General features: G+C 32.7%; 1 protein-coding gene across 1 annotated transcript; it reads left to right on the top strand.

Moving 5' to 3' along the window:
- The first annotated feature begins 12,686 nt into the window (after positions 1–12,686).
- Positions 12,687–14,213, top strand: LOC108346903 (lectin-like protein LEC). Its single transcript, XM_017585965.2, has one exon. The coding sequence runs from the start codon at positions 12,960–12,962 to the stop codon at positions 14,004–14,006; it is 1,047 nt and encodes a 348-aa protein (XP_017441454.1). The 5' UTR covers positions 12,687–12,959; the 3' UTR covers positions 14,007–14,213.

Genomic DNA, 14,213 nt, shown 5'->3' with positions numbered 1-14,213 from the left:
GGCTTTTTTGAAAACCTTATGAAAACAATTTTCAACTTCACAACATAGGTGTTCATCAATCTAGTGTACCAGGAAGTCTAAAGAATAGTCAAGAGAGCATGAAATTAAGAGATGAACTCCAACAACAAAGGAGATAAATCAGTGAGCTTAAGGACATGTTTGCTCAATTCATGGTGAGCCAAAACAAAGGCAAACAAAAATTAGAATCCTCACATAGGAAAAAGAAGTACATTGGAGACACATCCTTGAGCATGAGCTCTATAGTAGTCATCACAATGATTATTTCTATCAAACCTCTCCTAAGAGAACCCAAAGACCTGGAGAACAATACACTAGGGAACCTAGGATTGACCTTCCTTCCTTCCATGGAAAATATGACATAGAGGAATATTTAGAGTGTGAGATGAAGGTAGAATAGTTGTTTGAATGCCACCATGTGAATGATGAGAGAAGAGTATCCATAGCTACCTTGAGCTTCCAAGGCCATGATATGTATTGGTGGATTGCCTTGGTTAGAGACCTAAGAATCCGAAATCAACCTCAAATTAGATATTGGAATAAGCTTAGGCTAACCCTTAGGAGAAGACATCTACCCTCCTACTATGATAAAAAGTTTATGGATAAGTTCCATAGACTTCAACAACGAAACATGAGTGTGGAGGACTATAGACAAAGAATGAAATTACTCATGTTGAGGGCAGGGATAAGAGATGAGCCAGAGATTACAATTGCTAGGTTCCAAAGTGGGCTAAACTATGATATTAGGGACAAGGTAGAACTCCTACCTTACATTGACCTCAATGATTTAGTCCAACTGTGTGTAGGAGTGGACTAACAATTAAAGAGAAAGACCTCCACTAGGAAGGACTACCATACGACATTCTAAAAAAGGAAAGATTACAAGAAGGAGGGTAACCCATCCAAGTCCAAATATGAAGGGTTTAGGGAAAGTGATAAAGAAAAGGAAAAGGAGAAATATTTGTCAAGAGAACCTTCCAAAGAAATTCAGACAAAAGTGATCAAGTGCTTTAGATGTAGGAGAAAAGGGCATTATGCATATGAGTGTCGAAATAAGAGGTTTACTTACATCCTAGAGCATGAAAGTGAGAGTGGAGGTTTTTCATATAATGAGTCTTGCACTTCTACTTCTGAGGAGGAAGCCTACCTTGTGAAGGTGATTTATTAATGGTGAGAAGATTTCTACAAAGTCAACATGTTGAACTAGACCAATCATAAAGAGATAACATATTCCACAAAAGATGTAAAGTTTTGAAAAAGACATGTTTAATGATTGTGGATAGTGGCTTTTACTGTAATTATTGTAGCTCTAGAATGGTTGAAAAATTAGGCCTAACAGCTACACCTCATCCTAAACCTTATAGACTTCAGTGGATTAAAGAGGATGAAGGAATAGTAGCAAAGGAACAAGTGAGTGCACCCATTTCCATTGGGAATTATGATGATAAAATTATTTATGATGTAGTACCAATGGAAGCTCAACACATTTTACTTGGTAGGCCTTGGCAAGTTGATAAGAAGGTTCTCCATGATGGTCTCACTAATAAAATAACCATCCATCACGAGGGAAAGAATATTGTTTTGTGTCTTCTTACACCTCAACAAATAAGAGAGGACCAAATAAGTCTCAAAAAGAAGTTGGATGGAGAAAAATGAAGAAAATATAAAAGTGAGAAAAGAGAAGAATGTGAGTTAGAAACTTAGTGCCTCTTCCAAAGAAATTGTTCAACCATGAGCCTTGAAGAATTATAAAAATCTTTTGTTTGGACAACCTCATTTTCTTCTCTTAGGCAAAGAGGCACTTATTTCTATAAATTATGAACTTGAATCTATACCTTAGGGGTTGCAAAAAATTTTAAAGGAATTTAACGATTTGTTTCCAAAAGAGGTGTCAAGTGGTTTGCCACCTTTGAAGGGAATAAATGTACTGTTTTTCTGGGGTGAAAATGGCTTATTTTATACCCTACCACAAGATAAATGATGCTAGCTACATTTCAAGACTCTTATTTAAGAAAATAGTGCCTGATAGAGATGTTAAGTTCCTCAACCACTTTTGGAAAACTTTATGCAAAAGGCTAGGAACTAAACTCTTGTTTTCTACCACACGTCACCCTCAAGCTAATGGTCAAATTGTGTTACTGTGTGTAAGTGTAGACCAACCACAGGTAAGGGGCAAGAGCACTCCTTAGTTGAAGTGAGTGAGGTTGGGTTTATCCAAAAGAGTGGTGCAATGGTTGTGATAATCAATGTGAGAGTTTTAGAAGGTGTAAGAAAATGGTTACTTTTTCTATAGAGGTTGATGCAGCGTTTATAGTAAATTTGAAGTGAGTAGTTGATTAGCCTTTAAGATCTAAGACCCGAAGAATGATAATAAAATATAGTTTATAATAAAGGGAAATAATAAAATAAAATTATAAAAGTCTAAATTTGTTTTATGGGAATTATAATTATTTTTGTCAACTAAATAAATTAATGTTTGGTGTTATTTATTTATTTATTATTTTAATAATATATGGTGTGGATTGTATAATTTAAATAGGTATGTTTGTATATAGGATTCAACGAATTTGAACTAGCCTAGTTGTATGTGTATTTGTTGTTGTGTGGGGGGTGTCCAAGACCAAGGCTCGAACCTTGTTGGGCTATGTTTTGTAAGCTATTTTTTTGTTATAAAGCATGGATGTGTAGGGCCCCTAGGACAATTGTATTTTTTGGACTGGTAGAGTGGGACCAACAGTGTGGGTAATTGCGTTTGTAAAGAGAGAAAAAAAGGGGTTTCATCATTCAATTGAAGAAAAAAAAACGTGAGTGAGTTCTTTGCATTGAGTGAACAATGCAACAACATTTTAACAAAAACATGAAACAAAATCAAGCGTATATATTTTTGGATTTTAAATAAAAACAGTTGTGGCAAAGAAGATAGACAGAATGCGTGTTATATAGGGTTTCACATTTGGTGAATATATGTACAGGAGAACAAGAAATGTAACACCTCAATCTGAGAGCCACTTAAGCGTTTCAAGTATAATAATTTTCGTAAAAAACTTAAATAAAATTGTGAAGTAAAACGTATGTATTACAAATAACCTTCTTAGTCAAAAGTTTTGTCATAATCAAAAGCAATGTAAAGTATTAAATACATTGGTTAAAATATAAAACCATGAAACTTTTCTTCTTCAAATCCCCATGGCTAATCCCCTCTGACGTAGTCTACTCAGATCCGTAAGCACCTGCATTCATGTATATGCTCCCGTATAACCCATTATATGATCATCGCAATAACAACGAACCACCACAAGAAACAAGTATGGGTGAACTAAAATAATAAACATCAAGACTAGAGCAACTCATGAGGCCCCTCTAGTAACCTTTCTCTAGTAACCTTCCTCTTAGAGTTGACCTAACCTTCCTTTGAGTCACCAAACACTGCATCATCACCATCAAACTACCTAAGTCCATGAACTCCTCACCCTTAGCCATCCTAACTTGCACAACCTCAAACCCTTTCCCCACCATTTTCTGCACCAAATATTTTCACGGGACCATCTTCATTGCATAGCTTTGGCCCAACCTAGCTAGGAGATTTTCTATCATTTAGTATTAGAGCTTTGGTTCTTGAAAAGTTAAGGCTTTTTGTCCTTATCTATCCTTTATTGTTCTGTGTTGTTGATGTTATTTCCTTACTTGTCTTGTTGTGTTTTTCAATCTATCATTTGTTTTGGCAATAAAATGTGACGATTTTGAAAGTTAAACTACATCTAGGTCAGAGGTTCCTATATATCATTTGTTCATTTTTGGTAGTTTTGTCTACTGTTTTGTGCCTTCTAAATGCTCTTAAATGTGTTGGAAATCGCGTTCTTAATTTTTATGGAATCTTTATTCGTCTTTTGGTTTGGTCGTTTTGAGTTTTAATCCATCCAAGTTATCTAGAGTCTTGTCTAGTCCTTTATATGTCATTACTTCTTAGTTGAGCTTTGAAAAATCACAAAAATATGTATTCAATTTTTTTCCGAAAATAGTTTTATGTGTGTGTCTTTGAGTGCTTTTATTTTACATATTTGAGTTCATATTTGTTGTTAGATCATGAACAAGTTCATAGAGTTAGATTTTCATTATGTAATTTTTTGTGATTCATGTTATACTTGATTCTAGTAGGTTTTCTTCATTTTGGTACTATAAGTTTATGTGCTCTCTAAAAACCTTTGAAACATTCCAAATTTGGGGTCTGATTAGGTGTGTATGCTGAAAATTTCAAAGAAAATAAGAGACAAAAGGTATAAAAGAAAAAGTAGACAAAAAGTACAAAAAGTAAGAACAAAAAGTAAAAGCAAAAGGCATATATAAGTACCATTTCCACCAACTTTGTGAACACTTGTATGTTGATATTGGCTGCTATTTTTCATGTACAAAATGCTTTATCCAATAGAAAAATTAATCTAAAAAGTATGTCCATAGTGTACCATTTGATCAAAGCTTGCAAAAGAAAAAAAGTATCTTGTGTTTTCTAGTAGTTTTTGGTTTTTATGGTCTATTCTAGTGTCTTTCTTTAGGTAATTTCTTTTGTTTTCCTAACTATTCTTTCTTGCAATTTATTTTCTTTCTTGTCTCCTAATTAATCTTGGCTTTGTCCATATAAACTTCTTTTGGAAGAGTCTTTGTTCATTTTAGACATTTTCTTGCTTTATCCTTATACTCTATTTCGCTTTGTGGTGTTATCTTGTGATGTAGGTTTCTTTGGTAAACCAAAACAGTGAGGTTCCTTTGGAGAGCCAACACAAAACCTTGAGGTAGCATCCTAGGTAGAGGAGACCTTATGGTAAGCTTAAATTTGTGTGTATTTCATTTTAGTTGTAATTTGGTTTTTGTTAGGTATCTTAAGGGAGTCTTTGGTGCTCAATTTCATCTCTTAACAAGAGCCTTTAACTTTTATTTCTTTGCGCTTTTAGTTGGTTTAAGTGTGAGGGAACCAAAGTTCCTTCTAGCTTAACCTTAGACTGTATAACTTTAGATTTATGTGTTTTCCTTAATTATGGTAGCTTAATGTTTGTCTAGTCTATTTCAAGTCTAAATCCCTTTAAGAATTAGGGTATAAGAGGACTTAAAGTTAACTTTGGCTAAGTAAAACTTGGTATTTAAGTAATCCTTAGTGATTCACCTTTCTTCTCTGAAAATGAATTTAATCTCTTTAAGACTTGTATACTAAGTTTGTTTGCATAAACCATTTACGAAAATATTAAAAATGTTTTTCTCTTCAATTATTTATATTATATATATATATATATATATATATATATATATATATATATATATATATATATATATATGAGATTACCTATCTTTTCTCTAATATAATAATCAATATTGAATCTTCATTCACTTTTTTTTTTTCTTCATGTTCTAAAATGAAACAAACCAAATATTAATGAAAAGTTTTGAGTTAATTAGAATGAGATTTATAAATATTATATAATTAGTCATTTTGTTTTTCTTTTCTCAGTTTATTAATATATTTATTATAGAGAGTTAAATATATTTGTAATTAATTGTCTTACACGTATTGTATCCTAATCTTAATATATTTTATTTTCTAAATTTTAAAAATAAATAAATATAATTATTTTAATTTAATTATCTAATAACATTAAATTTCTTTTACATGTTAAAAGACTTTTTCAAACTAACATTTAAGAAAAAAATAATTAAAAATTACAAAAAAAAAAAACTCAAATATCAGTCTCATTTGATATATTCAAAAAATTTAACTCAGTTAAATTCGAAAGACTATATTTATTTATATACAATATTTGATAATTAAAAACTATATTAAAATTTGAAATAAAGATAATTTTAAATTTACATCAAATTTAAATGATTAAAAATATATTTAAATCTTTTCACTTGTTATAGTATAATATATAAGAGCCTAATAATGTTAGATTCATGTTCTATATAAACCCCCTTTTAACCACTACCATCCGCTACCTTTTCTTACATGTTATAAACGAAAACTAAAAGGTTGATAATATTAAATACAATGAAGGTCCACCATTAAAAACATATAATAATTAAAGGAAGTTATATAACATTTATGTATATATAATTATACTGATAATCGTATAGTTGTCAGTAAAATTAGTTCTTGGTTCCGTGAATCCGGTAACAAGAAAGAAAAGATTTTAAATGTTATTAATATATTTTTTAAACAAAAAATAATTAATATTATATTGAAAAGATAAATTTAAATGCTATTAAAAGGCTAGGTGGGTGTCCGTCCAGTTCACCAATTACACTGATATTCTGATTAAATAGCAATTCAAATTATTCGGTATGCTATTATATGGTTATTTAAATATAATTATTGACAATAATGGTGCAACGCAGAAAGTCCTGGTACTATGTTACACCCATATGTATTCTCACAGATTTCATTTGGCATTTTAAGCGAATATTTTTGAGATGTTTTCTCTTCAAAAAAGTTTTCTTTAAATGATCATTCTAAATCCGTTTTATATTAAATTTAAATTTCTTAAAATAAAATCTGAAATTTAAAGAAAATCACATAAAATATCAATGAGTTATATAAATAAGCCTGTCTTAAAACTAAAATTAATATACATATATTAATAGCGTATAAAAAAATAGAAAAATTATAACAACAATTATATTTTAACTTAACAGAATAAAATAATAGGATGAAAATATAAACGTAGTACATAATAAATAATTTATTTAATCTTTTACTTTTGAAATAAATCCTCATCTAAAAATAAAAATGTATTTAATACATATACTACACGGTTACAAGTAAGTCAATTTTTATTCGACCACAAATTAGTCTGATCCTATCCAAGTATAAGTTAGTTAGTTTCTTCTCGATCACAAACTTGTCAGCTTCTATTTAGCTACAAGTCTGTCAGTTCCTACCTGATCACAACTCAGCCTTATGCTATCCAGCCACAAGCTTACCAGTTTTTATCTAGATACAAGCCAACCTATTTCTACTTGGTTCTAACCCGACCTATCATATTCTAATGGCATATTATTTTTTAACTTAGCAATTCTGAGTCAAACAACTGATTCATGAAGGGTCACAGACCCACCTAGACCTATATAGGTGAAGACCTACAAATCCATAATTATCCTATAAATAGTACACTCATCGAGGTAAATAATTTACGCTCATATTTACAACATTAATTGTTATCTGACACAGTCAACTAACTCAGGCATCAGAATGTCTTTTACAGGCACACTACCATTAGTCCATGGAGGACGAGTACAAAGAGAAGGTCGGAAGGAAGAACACTTGATGCATGGAAGATTGAGGTAGTTTGTGGAACTCATTTTTTGAGGGTGTATTCAGCTCTGAAAGTATAATTGTTATACTTGAAAGGTTATTGAAAAAGATACAAATTTTCTTTGTTTTTCTTTACATTTGGACTACAGTAGAGGACGACTATCGAGTACTAAGAAGATTGGGGGACTAATGTACTATACATGGCTTGATGTTACACGGTCGCTGGCCAGTTCCTATTAGGCCACAAGCTGGCCAGTTCCTACCCAAGCACAAGTTAGCCTAATCCTACTTGGACATAAGTCAGCCTATTCCTACCAGGTCACAAGCCGACCTACTTGGCCCTAACCAGACTTGTCATACTCTAATAGCATATTATTCTTTAACTTAACATATTCTAAATCAGACCACTAACTCATGAAGTAAATGGGCCATAGGCCCACCAAAGCCCATGTAGGTGATGACCAACAAACTCATAATTATCTTATAAATAGTACATTAATCGAGGTAAATTATTTACGTTCATATTTGTAACATTAATTGTTACCTGACGCATTCGACTAACTTGGGCTTTAGAGTGTCCTTTGCAGGCACAGTACCATCAATCCATGGAGGACGAGTATTGAGAGGAGGACAGAAGGAAGAACACTTGACGCATGGAAGAATGGGGTAGTCCGTGTAGCTCAGCTCCACAAAGTGTACTCGACTTTTTAAGTACAATTAATATACTTGAAATTTTATTGATAAAGATTCCAATTTCCTTTTCTTTTCTTTGCATTAATTTGCAGTACAGGTAAACTATTGGGTACTTACTATCGGTATCATGTTTTGTAAACTAAAGGTGATCTACAACTATTTTAGTGAAGTCTTTCAATGTCTTCAAGTCATGAGAAGATTGGTGGGGTGATGAACTCTAGACAACCTAATGTTATTTGGCCACAAGTCGGGTTGATCCAAATTGTGAAGACAAGATCGTGAGAGAGAGAGAGAGACTAGGATCGTCTAAAGCTTCTCTGGTTTTGAACTTTAACAAACAACATTAAAGAAAATAGCATGGAAAAATAAAAAAGAGCACAAACACAAAGAAAAAATTATAATGATTATAAAACGTCTAAACACTAAAAGTCAGAGAATACAAAAAATACTCAATGTCACAAAGAAAAACTAAATATAACATAGGAGTACAAAGTCTACATTAGAAGCATCAATATGTCAAGCCAAATCTAAGTAAAATCAAGATCACATCTAGAGCTACATAAAAAAATAGAAGTGATAAGCTTAAAGAACATAGAAGAAGCCTGCACATAATATGTTTAAAAATATATAATCACAAGAAATGAATATAAGAAATGTCAAATAAAACACTAAGTGCAAGAACCGTCAGGGTGATACTCAGCTCTAGTAAGAGTAACAGGGGTTACTAGGTTTGACTAGCACAACCAGGAGTGGTAAAAATAGTCATGTACTTCATTGAAAATCTAGTGAAACCCTCTAAGTTATCTTAGAGGAGAACTGGTTGAAGCTTAGTTGAGTGAACCAATATAAAATGTTTGTATGTGATGTCTTAGCTTTACAAACATATTATTTTCAAATACATCAGATGTTCCGAAAGTAAATCACTAACATGCATGCTTATCAACGGATATTTCTTCATCTAAGAGTTACTTCTCCTAAACGCTATGAAGATTAGCTAAACACCATGACTATAAACATACCTATTAGCACAATGTTTATAGGTTAAGAATTTAGTCACTTACGAGGATCATCCAATCTATTTCTATGGTGGTCAAATATCATCTCCAAAAATGATATATAGAAACATTATTCAACCCCTCCCTTCTAGTGTTTCTCGTTACTTCAATACCTAGCCATAAGCCAGTCAATTCTTATCTAGCCACACATCGGCATGATGTTACTCGACCATAAGTCGGCTAGTTCCTACCTAGCCACAAGTTGGAATCCTACCTAGTCAGAAGTTGGTCAGTTCCTACCCAAACAGAAGTCGGCCTGATGTTACTCGGTCACAAGCCACGAGTTCCTAACTGACCTAAAGCCAGCTTGTTCCTTCCTGGATACAAGCTGACATTGTCTTACCCGACCACAAGCAGGTATGTTTCTACTTAGTCGTAACTCGACCTATTCTTCTTTAATTTAGCACATTCTTAATCAAACAACTGACTAGTGAGATAAATGGGTCATGGGCTCACCTAGGCCCATATAGGTAAGGACCCACAAACCCATAATTATCCTATAAATAGTACACCTGTCAGGTATATAATTTATGTTCATATTTACAACATTAATTATTATCTGATGCACCCAACTAACCTGGGAGTCAGAGTGTTATTTGCAGGAAAACCACCATCAATTCATCGAGGACAAATATTAAGAGGAGGACGAATGGAAGAACATTTAACGCATGGAAGATTAGGGTAGTTTGTGTAACTCATTTTCTTAGGATGTACTCAACTTCGTTAGTACAATTACTATACTTGAAAATTTATTGATAAAGATACAAATTTTCTTTGATTTTCTTTGCATTTATTCTACAATACTAGACAATTATCGAGTACTTGCTACCAGTATCATGATTCGTAAACCAAAGGCCAACTATAACTATTTTATCAAAGTTCTTCACATGCTTTCAAGTCATGAAAAGACTGGGGGGTTGGTGTACTATACACGACCTTATGTTACCCGGCCAGTTCCTACCTGGCCATAGGCCGACATGGTCCTACTTGGCCACAAGTTGGATAGTTCCTACCCAACCATACGTCAACCTGATGTTATCCAACCACAAGCCGACCAGTTCCTACCCAGCCACAAGTCGACCAGTTCCTTCTTGGCATCAAGCCAGCTAGTTCTTACATTCCCAAATGTCGGCCTGATACTACTCGATCATAAGTTGGCTAGTTCCTACTCGTCATAAGTCGGTCTGATCCTACCTAGCCACACGCTGACCTAATGCTACCTAACCACACGCCGACTAGTTTCTACCCAGCCACAAGTTGGCATGATCCTACTTGGCCATATGTCTGTTGGCTCTTACTTGGGCACAAGTTGACCTGATGCTACCCATCCACAAGTCGACCCAATGTTATCCAACCATAAGTCGCCAATTCCTACCTGACTAGAGGCCAGCCTATTCCTACCTGACCACAAGTCGGCTTTTTTCCTACTCTGATACAAGCCGACTTGTTTCTACAACCTGGCATGTCATACTCTAATGTCGTATTATTCTTTAACTTAGCACATTCTTAATCAAATAACTGACTCATCAAGTAAATGGGTCACGAGCCTACTCAAGCCCATATATGTGAAGACACACAAATTCGTAATTATCTTATAAATAGTATATTTATCGAGATAAATAATTTACTTTCATATTTATAATATTAATTACTATTTGATGTACTTGGCTAACTTAGATGTGGAAGTGTCTTTTGTAGGCAAACTATCATTAGTCCATGAAAGACGAGTACCAAAAGAAGGACAAAGAGAACACTATACAAAAATAAAAGATTTTATATATATATATATATATATATATATATATATATATATATATATATATATATATATATATATATATATATATATATATATATAACATGAGTTTATTTTCGTTTCTTTATGCCAATTTTTGTTTTTTTAAAGCAATGATGAAAACTAATTTTTCAAACTCTTCATGCTGTCTAATTTTTTTTTTAAATTTAAGTTATTTTCTATTATGTACTCCACTTTTTTTTTAATTAACAGTTTTAAATGCTATCTTAAATTTAAATATTTTAAAATAATATCTAAAAATACAAACAAGTTATATAATTTAAAATTAATATATCTATATATATAATAAAAATTACACTAACGATTATATTTTACCTTAACAAAATAAAATTACATGACAGCTTTGGATGCACTAATACCAAGTGTGTCGCTAGCATAGGTTTTGCAAGATGTTAAAGCAAGTAACCTTTTTAATCCAAAATAACTATAAAAAGAGATGCATGATTGATCATACGAATAAGTTCCATGATGCCGATTTTTTTATGTTAAGAAATAAATTGAAATGCACCCACCAAAGACATGAAGAAGGAAAAGGTGTTGGTGAATGAAAATGTCACAATAACTAACATAATAACACAGCATAATTGTTGGTTGAGTTTAGGAAGAAGACAAGATTTGTTTGAAGCGTGAGGATGGTTCGTTAGGCCATGCCAGAGTGGGCACGACGCACAACCACAACTCACTCATATGCCCCACTTTCTCCTTGTCTAACGCAAAACGAGAAAAGTGTCTCGTGAAGTGGAGGGTCTAACAAGATAATACAAATTATTATCAGCTCCTTTCTGCAAAATAATCATAAATAACGTCTTAGTAATCATAAATAGGATGACTGCGTTTTCATTTAGTAAGATTTACACAACTTTATTATCTATCTTTTTAAATAATTATGAGAATGAGTTAGATTGAAGCAGATTGGACAGAGTTGAATAAATTAAGTTAAAATTTAGAAAGTTTTCATCTTTTTAGTGTTGAATTTGAATTACACAGTTATTTGTCCTTTTTATAATATGATATCACATTAGATTTTTTTTATTAATATTTACTGAGTTTATTCTCGTACCGTTATTAGATTATTTATTAATATTTAGTTTCATGTTTAAGATATATATATCTCGATAAAAAAAAATATGTTAAAAATTTTACATTAATTAAAAATAAAACTAATTTATAACATAAATGAATATAAACTTCAATTTACATACTGATTTTATGAAATTGAGTTAAATTGAAACTTTACATCAAAATACACTTTTCCTATTTGCTTAAGTTTTTTTTCCGTTTTCTTATTTGAGCCTTGTCTTCAGGATTTCTCCAGACCAGTACATTCTCACTCATAAACTTCTATCACTCAACAAATGTGTAATTTTCTGAAAGCGCTGATACATAAACAATCACAATTATACTTGTATCACTCAACAAAGCTATTGGTGAAAAATCACTTTCTTTCTGGTACTCTCCGTCACATCAATTACCTTATCTTAATTTTCTTCTATTCAAATAATATCTTTGTTATATTTAAAATATATAAAATACGTTATAATAAGAACGTTTAAATAACTTAACAGGGATACAATGTTAAAATTAATTATTAGCGAGATAAAACGAGGAATCTACTTCTACCACCTAACACCCAAGATCAGAAATTAAAAGCACATTCACAACTTATGGAGTGGTCCATAAAGAACCCAAAATTTAGAAAAGAAAAAAAAATTAAACCTGTTTTTATGAACGAACTTATTTATGGCTGTGATTGTGAGTTCACATGGAGATTATTGGAAAAGGAAAGCCTCAAATTGCAAAAGAAAAGAAAACAAAAACATTGTTTTATTTTTTAGAAAACTTGCTTTTTATTATATTCCCTTGGTCATCCGCCACTCAGAAAAAGCGAACCACCAAGTTGCAGAATCCAGTAAAATGTATTAAATTTTGCTTTCTTTCTTCATCTGCTTTCTCTTCAATCTGCCCCTAAAAATCACAGATTCTACCTTTTGATGCTAATGGGATCAACCCACCAACCCTAGAGTCTCACGCCAGCAAGATTAATTCATTCATCTCAAACCAAAAACCACCCACTTCAATTATGGCAGCACCTTCTACTTCCAATTACTTCAGGGTCTTCACTTTCTCCATTTTATTCTTCAAAACCCTAGCATTTGACCCGATTCCTTTGTTTTCTTACGCTGAATTTGGTAAAGATCTGAAATTTAAGCCCAACGTCGCCCTTTATGGTAATGCAAAAGTGTTCAATGACGGGTCTGGGATTCATTTCTCTGGTTCTGGGAGTTCAGACACTGGGAGAGTCATGTACAAGAAACCCATCAAGCTTTTTCAAGGTAAGCCAAGACAATTAGTGTCAATTTCTACTTACTTTGCATTTTCAATCTCCCCGGACATGGGGGGCGGTTTGGCTTTTGTTATGGTTCCAAAGGGTTCTGTAAGTGATGTGTTTTATCAAAGTTCTTCTGGGTTAAATGATAGAAATTTTGAAGTTATTGCTGTTGAGTTTAGTGCTTCAGAGGGTGGTAGAAATGGGGTTTCTTCTGCTTGTAATGTGACCATTAATGTTGGTGGTTCAGTTGTTGCTAAAATAAGTAACAAATTGGCTTTAACAAGTGGAGAAAATATGCATGCTTGGATTGACTATGAAGCTAGTTCTAGGCGCTTAGAAGTTAGATTGAGTCAGCATGGAAAATCAAGGCCTTCTGTTCCACTGCTATGGCGCTCAATTGACTTGTCAAATGTGTTGAAGGAGAATGAAATGTTTGCGGGTTTTAGTTCTGTGAAGGGGAATTATTCTCAAGCATGCTTTCTCTATTCATGGAGCTTTGTTCTGAGGAGTTTTCCACATTCAATGCATTCAGAGCCTCTGGATCCAAAGGTGTTTGTTAAAAGCACTGAAAGTCCGGTGGTTAAACAAAGGAGTGACTGCTTCTTAAGAGTTCTTGCTGCAATGATATTTGGTACTGGATGTGGAGCTTTGACAGCATTTATCGTGCTTTACTTGTGGACCATCTTTGGTAATAAACGTGCAGTAGTGCCAGAGGAGACTGTTATGCAACCTGTAGATGTTGAGTATAGGAAAGTCAAAATTGTTGTAGATAAAACCATCCAAGACAGTAAGAATTAGAACCTCGTGAGGGAAGAGGTTGGAAGCTTGTGTTTATAAATTAGTTTGTCTTGTATTTAGGTTTTGCTCTATTGTAGCAGTCTTGGTAAAGATTGCTTACTTTTGGTTTTTCTGACGTCTATTGTTTATCCAACTGTGTTAAAGATTGCTTAGTTTTTTGAAAAATGCCCAATTTAAGGTTATTAATGAACTATATAATGTTGCTTA

Source organism: Vigna angularis, chromosome 9 (assembly GCF_016808095.1).
Source record: "Vigna angularis cultivar LongXiaoDou No.4 chromosome 9, ASM1680809v1, whole genome shotgun sequence".
Classification (NCBI taxonomy): domain Eukaryota; kingdom Viridiplantae; phylum Streptophyta; class Magnoliopsida; order Fabales; family Fabaceae; genus Vigna; species Vigna angularis.
Note: the sequence above shows the minus strand (reverse complement) of the source record. Positions and strands in the feature narration are given on the sequence as shown.